The following is a 12,714-nucleotide window of genomic DNA, read 5'->3' on the forward strand; positions in this document are numbered from 1 at the left end:
CCACTAATAAACCCCCACACCCAGCAGCGTCCTGACCCCCCCCCCCCCCAGCATCTGCAGCTGAACAGCAGGCCTTGCTAACAAACTGCCCAGAGACGGAGGCAGGAGGCAGGCCGAGCGCTGATTGATCTGAAAGGTAATTGGCTAGGAGCGTCAGAAACATCCAGAGGACGCGAGTATCAGCCCTCGCAGGTGGACAGAGAGTTAAGTTCCACGGGGGCGATAGACTGCTCGTCCCCGGAGTGAAGGCTCATTGTCTGATAAGACCGTGAACATTTTGTGCCGGGACTTCTGTGCTGAGCGGGTCGAAGTGATTTCAGAGGAGAGAGAAGGAGTAGAAAGGAGCACCAGAAAGAAAGTGGTATTCATCCAGACGTCTGGAGATGTGACGCTCTGAAAACGTGCAGGTTGGTAAAAGACTGAAGCTGGCGAGCAAATTGCAATAGCTCCCCTAGCTTATTAAGTTAAGTTGTCAGTCGTTATCAATTAGCAAGATGGTTAGCTCGGTTGCTAATTTAATTCACAGTTTGAAAGACGGAGCTTATGTTCCCATAAACAGACATAATAGGAGACCAAGGGGGTGTCAACAAATATATTCGGGGGCGTAAACAACTAAGGTGAGTAGGTAAATATTCAAAAAATAATATCTGTAGGCCATGTACTAATAAAACAAGACATGTTAAACAATTAACAGTTAATCTTTTACCTAATCATGTGTCAAGTCATTCATATATAAAATGATTCCCTGTGAAGTAAAATACAAATGTTGCCGATAAAGATAACGGCCCAAACTATGAAACATAAGAACCAGGTTGTCAAACACTCGTATCATGTGGACATTGATGGTTTCATATATATCTGAGTCTCCTGGAGCCCCACATGTAAAACATGATTAATGCGACATCTCGCTTCACATGGATCTGCTGCAGAACACGCAGAGAGACCATGAGTCTGGCATGTGAGGGGGGGAGGAGAGGAGAGGAGGGAAGAAAAGAGGTAGTGCTGGCAACAAAAAAGGAAAGAAGAGAGACAGAGGGATGAGTGAGCAGAGCGGGGGGGGGAGACGGCCCTCTTCCACAGCTGCAGGAGGTGTGCCTGCAATGCTAACTCACTCCATTTACTCTTCACACTTTAACAGAGGCAGCGTGGAGGGAAGGGTGACTTCTGCTCAGAGGGGGGAAGTAACTACATTTACTCAAGGACTGCACAACGTTGAGGTACTTTAATGCAAATGTATACTTCTACTTAAGACATGTCATTACAGCTTTAGCTACTTTTAACAAAATGCATTTGTAAAAAAACTCTTTAAGGCAAAAACAAGTCAAACTATTTAAATGTTTCTACAAAAAGTCAGTCAGATTTGTTTTATCTCTATGATACTTGATGCTACATTATGATCTAGAAATGTCACATTATACAAATGTAATTATATACACACATTTAGGCCATTTCAGGCAGAATGATTACTTACACTTATAGTATATAGCTGACAATACTTTAGTACTTTTACTAGAGTACGATTTTGAATGCAGGACTTTCAAATTAAAGTGGACCTATCATGCTATATTTGAATAATATAGTGTAGGACCATACCTATATAAGGCATATTTATACTTTTTTTTTTTTTAAATACCAAACAGATCATGCATTTTAGCCATGCCTCATTTTGCTCAATTTGACAATTTCTAGCTCTGTTTTAGCAAGGGCTGATTCAGTGAGAACAGCACCATCTACAGGCCTGGCATATGTACTACAGCGTCTCCAGCGCTTTCGAACGGCAATGGCCGTGGCTGTCTCCTCCTGATTGGTGGAGTTGGCCCAATAGCCGTAGCGCCACCGTCCTGACGTCAGGACAGTGTTCAAATCTGGATCAGTTTTTATCAGATCCGTTGCAGCCCCTTTTTTTTAGAGATTTGGGTATGGAGGAAAATAGAGAGGGTTGTGTTTTCTGACACTTGGTGAGTTCCCTGGAACACCGGGGACACATATTCATGTAGAAAAGACGTACAAAAGTGCATTTTGCATGATAGGTCCCCTTTAAGTATTTTGACAATAAAATAATGGTACATTTACTAAATTAAAGCATCTGAATACTACTTCCACCTCTGCTTCTGCTAAACTTAAGCGTATAAACTGTCCTTTTCCTATTCACCCACGTACGAGCACAGGAGATTCTTTTGGAAATAAGATTAATGTGGGCAGACAACAGCGTAATGATGGGCTCCAACGGGAAATGTAAAGAAAATGACTACATCTGGGTGTTTGTGCACTATCAGATCATTGAAATGAGGCATCTGAAGAGAGTTAACACACCTGCTTTCTTCCATTTCTATTTGCCGAAGCCCCTTCACATCGCATCACCTTGGGCGAAAATTCATTCCACACGAGGAGCGTTACCTCCGCTGTGGGTGAAGCACACCTACACATTTTCTCAGTAGGGAAAAGACGGAGCCATGACAATCAGAGAAACAGTGGGTAGTGCTGAACCAACAGGAAGAAGACTCCCAGAGAAAGTGACTTGCTCTGTGGGGAGCAACGGGGACAATGAGCATTAGAGAACAGCATGGAGATGTTTTTAGTTCTGTGCTAGCAGCTCATTGAAAAAAACACTCACTGGGATCTTGGAAGAACATCAGAAAAAGCACCACAGGAGATTTCTCTCTCTCATGAATTTCATCTATCACTCCTTTGTGAATCCTGGGCCATGGAAAATGAATTTTAACTCCCAGTGCCTCAGGAGATAGAGTAGCTCGGGACTTAGTTTGGACTCATCGTTATTGAATTTAGGTTGAAAGGTATCACAGAGGAAAGAGCCAGAACACGATCAGTTTCTTACTGGAAGACATCCATTTTGATTACTGTATTGTATCGTATTGTTACGTCACAACTTTACAAAGTCCTGAGGGTCTGTTCAGTCAAATCTGTGAAGTGTGTGTTTGTTCGACTTATTCTATTGCTCTGGTTTGTATTTCAAAATAAGAGCCCCAGATCTAACATCATGCTACATACCATATTCTATTTACATGTATATAGACTTTTTGCACTACTTTTTATTTTGTATTTTGATGTTGGATTGTTGGAGGAGCTCAGGTCAGAAGATTTTCATTGCCATTTCTACACTGTATCTTTGTGCATATGAAAATAAAACCTTTGAATCTTGAATCTTTGAATCACCTTGGCAGTTTTTCACACTGCAGTCTTTATTTTGGCCAAATTCCCAAAAGCTATTTCAATCTTATCATATTCAGAGGTTGGGGTATGTTAAATTGTGTCAAAAAATACAGTAAATTATAACAATCAATGTATCCTGCCAAACTGGTGAAGGTCAGTGACTTTGGAAACTTTATACAGGGATTTCATTGGATGGAGTTGAATAAAAAAGCTTCTCCAATGTTTAAATGTCGGTTGTTGCCACTAGCAAATGGCTTTTGGGGCAGAATAAATCCGGGAAGTCTGTGAACTTTCTGCCAGATTCACTTCCTCCTCAGAGCCAGGAGTCGATCTTCTCCGCTTCAATTTCCAATTTTCCAGTTTGAGCCCATCTAGGTTCGATCTCATGGCCCTGTCTCCTTTATGATAGGCCCATATATCCTATTCCAGCTATAATCTTAAATGCCATTTGACTCATTTCATTGCAAAATGATTCTCAGTCCAGTTACAGCTCGGTGGGGGCGATGAGGCGCGTGGATCAATCAATGTCATCTCGATACATTAGACATGGCCTGGATTCATTATAAACACACAGTAAGAGCACTATGGGGTCACATGTGAGGCTGAATGGCATGATGACCAGTTTCTATATCACTCCAATAACTTTGATCCACTATATGAGTTTGTGTTTGGCACAAAACAGCATAATTTTTAATGCTATTTTATTTCAGAATTATTTTGGACTCTAATCTATCTATCTATCCGTCCGTCCGTCCGTCCGTCCTTCCGTCCGTCCTTCCGTCCGTCCGTCCGTCCGTCCGTCCGCCCACCTACCTACCTACCTACCTACCTACCTACCTACCTACCTACCTACCTACCTACCTACCTATCTACTGTATCTATCTAATATTTTCAGATTTCAGTGATAAATGTCTGAGTAAAAAGTCCAAGAAATGTTCCACAGTCCACACCAGCTTCTAATATGGTAACAAAATACATTTAGAAAAATACATTATATACTAAAAACTGCACAAATCCAATTCATTTTTTACTTGAAGCAACACAGGCATCTTTAAAATGTCTTCACTGTCGCAAGAAATACATCACATCTAAGACGCAGCTGAAATGGTCCACTTGAGTATTCTGTTTATGGATTTTTCATGTCCCCCAGAAGATTTTCAGTAAAGGAACAGTATATCACTTGTCCTTGAGTCGAAGATATACTGCCGGAGCATCTATAGAGCATCTGCCTCACCACTGGGTCTCTGCACACAGCCGGGAACAAGAGAGGGAGAACTTGCAGCTTTTAGTAGCTGTGCCCTGGCTTCAGGTGCTGAAACATCACTTAATCTACAAATCCACAGGGTGTAAGGTCACGGCGCCCTATAGGACGAACTGAAAAGCAGAATCCTGCTCAGATTGCAGTCACAGAACAGAAGTACACACCGTGCTTCCTACTCTCTTTTCCCTGCTGCACACTCCACTTTGCTATAAGGTCTGAAAGGATGCCTGTCACAAAGCAACACCTTGGCTTTCCGGAGACGATGTGAATCTGCAGGAGGCAACTTCACATGTGCTTCGAGGCTTGTTACTGTTCAGGCTTTACTAGATTTATTTGTACAAGAATAACACATGAATAACACAGGTACATGCATAAAAGTTACAGTGCAGTGTAAGATGTGAATAGTTCAATTAAAAGTAGTGGCAAAAAGAAAAGTCTTCATCCTGGATTTAAAAGTAGTCAGAGTTGCAGCGGACCTGCAGGTTTCTGGGAGTTTGTTCCAGATATTTGACAATTTCCCGAACCAAATCAGATCCCAGAAATAAGGTGTGTAAGCATAAGAGATGTGTACCTATGGTTGTACAACTTAAAGTATGTCATTAAATACCAACCTGTACATGTAAAGCATTCATGCATCAATACAAGTGCCTAAATGAGATGATTAAATGTCATTATGCCAAACATTCGTCCATCTTTAGCTAAGTGGCGATCGAAAATCCTACCAATGTGATGAAGTTGGTTCTTACGGTAACGAGGGCTTTTCATTTCTGCCGATTGCATTTCAAAAATCATAAAAGTGGACTTCATTTGTGAAGCATGCTGAACAAAACAATCAAAAGCTTTTGTTTGCTACAAATCTTATTTTCGGAAAGAAATCCAAATTCCAATGGAAAGGAATCCAATTTGCTTTTTGTGGAGAAACAGGGCAGCGAGGTTAAATAAAAAGCTCATCCCTGCAGCGCTTTGTGACAGACAGCTGATAAGCTTTGGTCCTTTTTGTAAAACCAAACTGACTTTAGACATTAGCCCAATATCACACGTTCACTTTAAAGCTGCCCCTAAGCTGAATTATTGTTCCAGGAAGAATATATTTGGACAGAATAATGACAAAGACCAACCAGGTGACACAAAGTAGGAATCATACAAGGAGTTACTTTGTAAATTCAAACACAGCTTCGGCCTGAGATTTCCAGATCGTTCCTATCCACCCAATTCATTAAACTGCATTTTATTCTTGATTGTATAGCAGTGCATGATGACTCCTACTATACACTTAAAGTGGACCTATCATGCTATATTTCAATAATATATTGTAGGGCCATAACTATATAAGGTATATTTATACGTTTTCTTTTTCAAAATACCAAACAGATCATGCATTTTAGCCATGCCTCATTTCGCTCGATTTTGCTCTCCTCCACCCTGTCTTTGCATGCGCTGCAGCTGACCACGCCCCCCTGCAAAGGAGGGGGCCGAGTTACGAGCGTCATGTTACCATGCTGTTACCATGCTGTTACCATGCCACGGCAACCTCTCATTCCCCTGATAGGTGGAGAGTTGGCCATATAGGCGGAGCTCCTCCGTCCTGACTTCAGAGAAATGTTCAAATCTGGATCAGTTTTTATCAGATCCGTTGCAGCCCCGTTTTTAGAGATTTGGGTATGGAGGAAAAGAGAGAGGGTTGTGTTTTCTGACACTTGGTGAGTTCCCTTGTATGATAGGTCCCCTTTAAAGTATGCTCTGCATGATGCTTGAAGGAGGCATTAGGAACGTTTGTTAAGGTAAGTATTCTGCATCTTGGCATTTTCGCGAGGTTCGCTACTAGTGTAATAATATGCACTTATCCACTTTTTTTTAATGCTCTTATTGTCGTGCAAAGAGCAAGACAAATAAGACTGTGAGTGGTTTTATCTAAAGCTGCATTTACACCTGGTGTTATCACATGATTTGTATCTGGATATTGAAATCCAATCCACAGACTTGTCAGTAAGCATGGCACGTACAGTACCAGTGACAAGAGAAACAATTCAGTGCACAAGTGCAGAGGAGAACTTGCTATCTTATGCTAATACTGCGAGGCTAGCTTGAGTTAGCAAGATGAGGAGTTGTGTTTACAACAGATTTTCTTCTATAACAAGTTGCATTTACACTTGACCTGATCCTAACCCTCAGCCCAAGATGCAGACTGGCTGATCTGATCGCTTTGTGTTCATTAAAATGTGTTTGTCCTTCACACATATCCGGATACAGATCGCACAAATAAACACGAAAACAGCTGCACTTAGAAGCCAATTTTCATAATGGCCTAAACATGGAATTACATTTTCCGGATTAGTTACAACTAAACTATTTGGTTTCAAGTCCTAAAAAGTGAGTTACACACACATCCTGTCAGATGGAGCCTTGTTAGCTTCCCTGCACTAAATCCTCACACAGATGCTAGACAGTCTCATCACTGCAAGCATTTCTTTGTGCCTGAATAATTCAATAGTAGATAGTTGAACAGATGATTTACAGAAATATATTGAAAAGATCAACGTTGATGCATTTTGCAGAGGTAAAAAAGCTGTTGTGTGACGCAAGCAGGAGTCATCTGGGTGTGACTTGTTTGACAGATACATCACTACGTAAGTAAGTGAGTGAGTGTGTTACAGCTCCTACTTCCTTTGATATACATTCAACACAAAGCAGCTGCAGACTTGAAGAGCTACACTGAGGTACCTCAACATTTAATATGGATATTGTGAGATTCCAGTCACTGCTATACTGTACTGAGCGCATTAGTCATCAGGAGCACGAGTCTCTGAGAGGACGCGCTCAGAATGTAAAGGAGGCATCCAGTTTTTATGTCTCCGCTCCTCGAGTCGCTGAGGAAAGAGAAGCTGATTCATTTCACCCCCTCTTTCTCTCCTCTCCCATTCATCAGATGAGGGCTGTATTAGCATGGTTAGCAGAGCAGCTGTGAGACACTATTCATATATACACATATCGGAGTATCAAGTGGAGTGAATTCAGGACTTTTATCTTCTTTAATTATGTAAATCATATGCCACAGATATTTCCTATCGAGGCGAGAGGCAGGGCTTTTTTTCTTTCCTCTCAGCACATTTTCAATGAGCTTCCCGAGAGAAGCAGGCGGGAGGAACAATACTTCAACTGCATGTTACACAGAATGTGGTCCGGGTGCTTCGTCTCTGACTATCAAGGCCTGGAAATGACAAATCGTCTTCCCTGTGTATCTTCTGGATCATTTCTTTGTATGGTGTTTCCTTGCATTTATATACTATACTTCATTTTTGGTCGATTCCATTAGAGAAGACGATTTTGCAGACTATCTTTTACCACAACGAGAAAAAAACCCAGACAAGCATGTAGATGTAGTAGTTCCACATCTTCGGGAAATATGCTAATTTGTTTTCTTGCCATGATGAAAAGATGAATACAACTGTCTGTATAGTGAATATGAGGCTGCAGCTGGTTATCTTAACCGCTTAGCAATATGAACGTTTTAACGCAACTACATAAATAGGAAATAGTGCTATTTAGTGAGCTTAAATGTTGGTTAATACATGATGTAAGGCTACTCCTAGAGGCAGTTCAATTGCATAATCAATGGGAAGATGCAATTAGCACAATTAGCCCTGTGCTTGGTGAACTGAGACAAAATGTCCAAACTGTTTCTTAAATGTTAGCATACTTAGCATGAGCTAAAACGCCATCCATCCAATGATATTCTCTGGTTTGGCTACACAACAAGCCTAGCTGCTGAAGAGCTTTAAGTAAGCTTATGCATGTACTGTCAATATATAAACTTACAATCAAAGTTGATAGCGCTGTGTGTATATGCAGCTGCAGGAGATTCATGCCTCAGCAGACAGCAATCTCAGACTTTAACTGAGAACATAATCATGCCTTACACTCCTCTTGAAATGTTCTCACCAACCACTTTGTGAATTGCATGACAAATATTGTATCTGACAGTGGAACACCTTGTAGCTTTTACGCTGAATGCATCGAGCAGTTTTACTTCGGTGTAGTTTCACAGAAGCAATTTAACTTCTGCTTGCAAATGTCAGAACAGTAGCTGCACGTCTGCCTAACTACGCACGGTCCTTCACTTTATTCCTCACTAGATTTCATTCCTATTGACTGCACTTCTTCTCTGTAATTTCCCATAAGGAGCTTCAACTTTCGGATTTCTTGATAGCGCAAACACACACACACACAAAGCCTTGAAAGATAAATCTATATCCCTCTTTCGCATTGCCTGCAGCTATAGCATGTTTTTTGGGATGAAAGTTTGATGTACTGCACAAGTGTTCATCCTATAAACTCACGGTAAAATCCCCCTGAAGGTGCAGTGGATGTGAAGACAAATTGGCATAGCGTTCCTGCTTCCTGGCACGCTGCCTCTCAAAGCTCAAACACACCAAGAAAGTTGACAGTGTTATTAAACCCAGTCGAGTGTAGGTGAAGGAATATTAAATTGTGGTTATGCCCTGATTCCTTGTCATCAATCCTCTCGCTTGCTTCAGTAATGGGATCTCAACCATAGATGAGGCAAATTAAGAAAGCCAAGGTTTTACACACAACCTTAATTGCCAAGATTGTGTTCGACAATACCGATTAGTTTTCTTCGCCCTCTCAACTACTTCCTGGTCTGTAAAGTGCTGAACTGAATTAAAATCAGACACCACTCCAGATACAGAGAGAGGAAATCGCAGCGTAGTTACAAGAGTGTCCCAGCCAATGACAATGGAAATAGTGAGTGTGTGCAGACAGACAATCAATAAACCTGCAAGAAGCTCCCACAAGGGCGACTTCCCCGGATGATGTTTGTTATTCATCCGCTGCGAGAGCCATAAAGCATCACAAAGAGAGTGAAGTGACAAGAGCAGTGAGGATAAAAAGTACCTGCAGTGAAGTTGTAACTTGCTGAAAATCCCACGGCTTCCAGTTCACCATCCGTTACAAATTTTATCCACAGATATCGGCCGCTACTCCTGATATCAGGCGGGCTGTGCTGGCCGCAGTACCGTCCCAGAATCGGAGAGAAGCCAAAGGGTCCATCCCGAACCTCGATGTTGTCAAATTTACATTCCCAAGAGGACTCGATTGAATAATTCTCCTCAAAGTGTAGATCAATACACTGCCTTGGGGGTGCTGGAAGACACAATGAAAATAATTACCACCCGGCACAGCAGGGGGGGGCGATATTAGTCATGCTTTCATTGATGAACGCTCAACTTGTTTCATTATCACCACGCCCTCACGCTCAATACCTCCAACCCCGGCTGTTTGTCAATTCATCTCCCAAACACCAAGCTGTGAAAGTGATTAGCCTCTACACATTGTGATTATCTGATCTATCTAATAATATCTCATAACGTTAAAAAACACCAGCTGGTTTAATGAGCTGTTTGATCGCTCTCTAAGAAGTTACTGTGGGATTGGTTTTAGGGAACAAATGGCTGAGTATTTACCTTCGAGGATGTAAACACACTCTGTGGTTGGAGGGTATTTGTTTGGGTAATTGGGAGAAGTGAAGATCCCTCCTTCTGCTTCCTTCACCCACGTTCCACATTGACCTGCAGGCTTCACACCCGAGTTGTTCTTCGCTATTCAGCAAAGAGAAAAGCAGAAAGTGAGAGATTAAAGCCGTGGAAAGAGCATGTTTAAGCAGTAAAGAAAGACGTGTTGGGATGCAGATTACCTGCTGTATCCTTCCTTGTTGCCCCAGACAACCCAAGTATGAGAAGACTTGCAACAACTGTAAGAAGAGAAAGACAAATACATTATGATGGACAACTGAGGCGTGCTTTTTTCTGTGTTATTTTCCACTGTTTGTTAACATTTGTTGTGTTTGAGTTCAGCTAAATGTAGGGTTGAGTCAGCAGGGAACACATTTCATGATCAGCAGTATGCTCGACCTTCTGCCCAAAAAAGCACACAATACCTAACAATAGCCATAACAGCCAATGATCTGTTGTGTACAAAATGGCTGAAAGAATCCAAATAGCACATAAAATAACCTAGGCCTTTAGTGTAAAAACAAATAAACAGAAGGACTCCTTTGAAAGGAATCAGGATATTACCCTTTTAATTCGTTTTTATATAAAAAATAACTAAAGAAGTACCTAGAAATGACAAAAAAAAATATTGGAATAATACAAATATAATTCAAAAATAAATGAGAGAAGTAACAACAAAAATGTAATTAAAAATACTTTTAATATAACTAAAATAACCCAAAGTACTACAAAATGAATAAATACCAGTATAAAATCGATTCTGTGAGATGAATGTTGACTATAAACACATGCAATCACCACAGCTTATTGAACATAATTTCCTCCCAAAATAATGTTCCCTGAAGTCCTCCAAGAACTTGATGACCTTCAGTTTACAGGTTGCAGTGAGTCAGTGCATGCCCTCATGATATTACTTTCATCAGCATGCTCTTATTCTGACTTTAAGCTGTTGCTCTGTATTTAATGAAAAGATTACTTCTCTCTCGTTAGGGTACAAGCAATCAGATCTTAATGAGCACTGCTTGTTGATCTGCTGCAGTCTTACCGTGATGGAAGCTGTGCCCATGTACCATGTCTGTTCCTTTCACAAGCGGCTTCAGACTCAACTAATTCCATTTAGATTTAGGAATACTTGAAGAGAGAAATAAGAGATTGAGATGAGAGTTTCTGAAAATTCACTCCGGGAAACCGCTCATACCATGCAACCTTCCGGGGGGGAAATGTACTCCTTATTAAAATCTTTAAGGGGAAATAAGAAAGATCCTCGCAGATGAACTAATCACCAGTTTCATATAAAACCAAAAAGAGTTCTAAACACTCGCCCGATTTCCATCCAAGCGTTTCTAATTCCCGTTGGTGCTTTTGATGCACTGAAAGGATTAATAGTCCCGTCATCAGCCCTTCTCTAATCGCTCCACCTTTGCAATCATCTTTGAGAAAATATCAGCCTGGTTTGGTCCCTGTATCAGGAGAGGGGGTCCTTCACCGCGCATCGCTCATCTCTGCAGCCGTGCCTCCACTCTCTAGCGCTGCGTAAAATCCACTGGAAAACACCGGGTACCCAAACCGAAAAAGAACGAAATGAAGTGTGTTTTCCTCTGGGTTTTATTTGTAGCTCCAGATCTGAGTGGGTCCCTCTGTCTTCCCGGCTTCTTCCAACTGGAGGAGAGTCCTCGCGGAAAGCAAAGAGTCAATGTGTGATCTCCCTCCTCCCTCCGTTCACTGCCGGCCAATGCGCCACCAGCCGCACGCACTTCTGAGGCACTGCAAACTTCTCCTGCACTTCCTCAACACACACACACACACACACACACACACACACACACACACACACACACACACACACACACACACACACACACACACACACACACACACACACACACACACACACACACACACACACACACACACACACACACACTGGAGTAGAGAAGGACACGCTCGTATGTGCGCAGCAGCAGAATTCATTCCATCTCGTGGAGAAATGCCGCGAAATGGAAATGGAAAGGGAAGCAGAAAAAGGCAATGAGATATGAAATGGAATAAACAAACACACGCTAATAACATGTCAGAGTTCTATCAGCGAGATCAAACATGAGAAAGGCTGCAGAATGAAATGAAGTGGGGGAGAAATAGGAAGCACCAAAGCATGCTTTTCATCCTGATCCTGCTCATTACCAGCTTTGATCCGGTTCAAATCAACTATAACTCAAACCTGAACGAAACACTTCATCTTTCACTTTATTAGCAACATTCAACATCAACACATCTAGAGTGTTCACACAACAAGAAGAGGATGGTAAAATATATTAAAAGGGACCTAAAGCCTTCAGACCAAAGTAGTCGAGTAAAATGTACAATTGACCCTCAATTCTCAAGCAAAGTAGCCTTCCCTTAAAGTGGACCTATCATGCTATATTGGAAACATATATTGTAGGGCCATACCTATACAAAACATGTCTGTGAAGTTTTTTGCTTAAAATACCAAACAGTTCACCCATTGTAGCCATGCCTCATATACTGCTCAAACCCCTCTTTTGCAGCCCTGTTAGAGAAACGCGGATTTTGGGATTTTGTTTCTTGAAAAAAAAAAAAAAAGAGGAGGCGGAGCTAATGCCTGATCAGAATTCTACCGGAGATAAAGTTCAAGTCTGTTGTGATAAAACGCCATCCTGTTCTAAACCACATCAAGGATTGTTTCTGAAACAGTATGGAGCTCAAATGCTTTTTCTCTTGCGGGTTTATCAC

At 41.5% G+C, this 12,714-nt stretch overlaps 1 protein-coding gene across 2 annotated transcripts in view; it reads right to left on the reverse strand.

Annotated features, from left to right (window-relative positions):
• The window catches only part of neto1l (neuropilin (NRP) and tolloid (TLL)-like 1, like), a 73,615-nt gene extending 61,940 nt beyond the window's left edge, over positions 1-11,675 (reverse strand). For both annotated transcript variants that reach the window (XM_034132446.1, XM_034132447.1), the window contains exons 1-4: positions 11,009-11,675; positions 10,146-10,202; positions 9,916-10,050; positions 9,347-9,595 (exon numbers count right to left, since the gene is read on the reverse strand). In XM_034132446.1, coding sequence (XP_033988337.1) covers positions 9,347-9,595; positions 9,916-10,050; positions 10,146-10,202; positions 11,009-11,036 — 469 coding nt within the window. In that variant the 5' untranslated portion in view covers positions 11,037-11,675. The remainder of the gene's footprint in view (positions 1-9,346; positions 9,596-9,915; positions 10,051-10,145; positions 10,203-11,008) is intronic.
• Between the last annotated feature and the right edge of the window lie 1,039 nt (positions 11,676-12,714).

The sequence above is a fragment of the Trematomus bernacchii genome, unplaced genomic scaffold (assembly GCF_902827165.1).
Source record: "Trematomus bernacchii unplaced genomic scaffold, fTreBer1.1, whole genome shotgun sequence".
In the NCBI taxonomy this organism is placed as follows: Eukaryota; Metazoa; Chordata; class Actinopteri; order Perciformes; family Nototheniidae; genus Trematomus; species Trematomus bernacchii.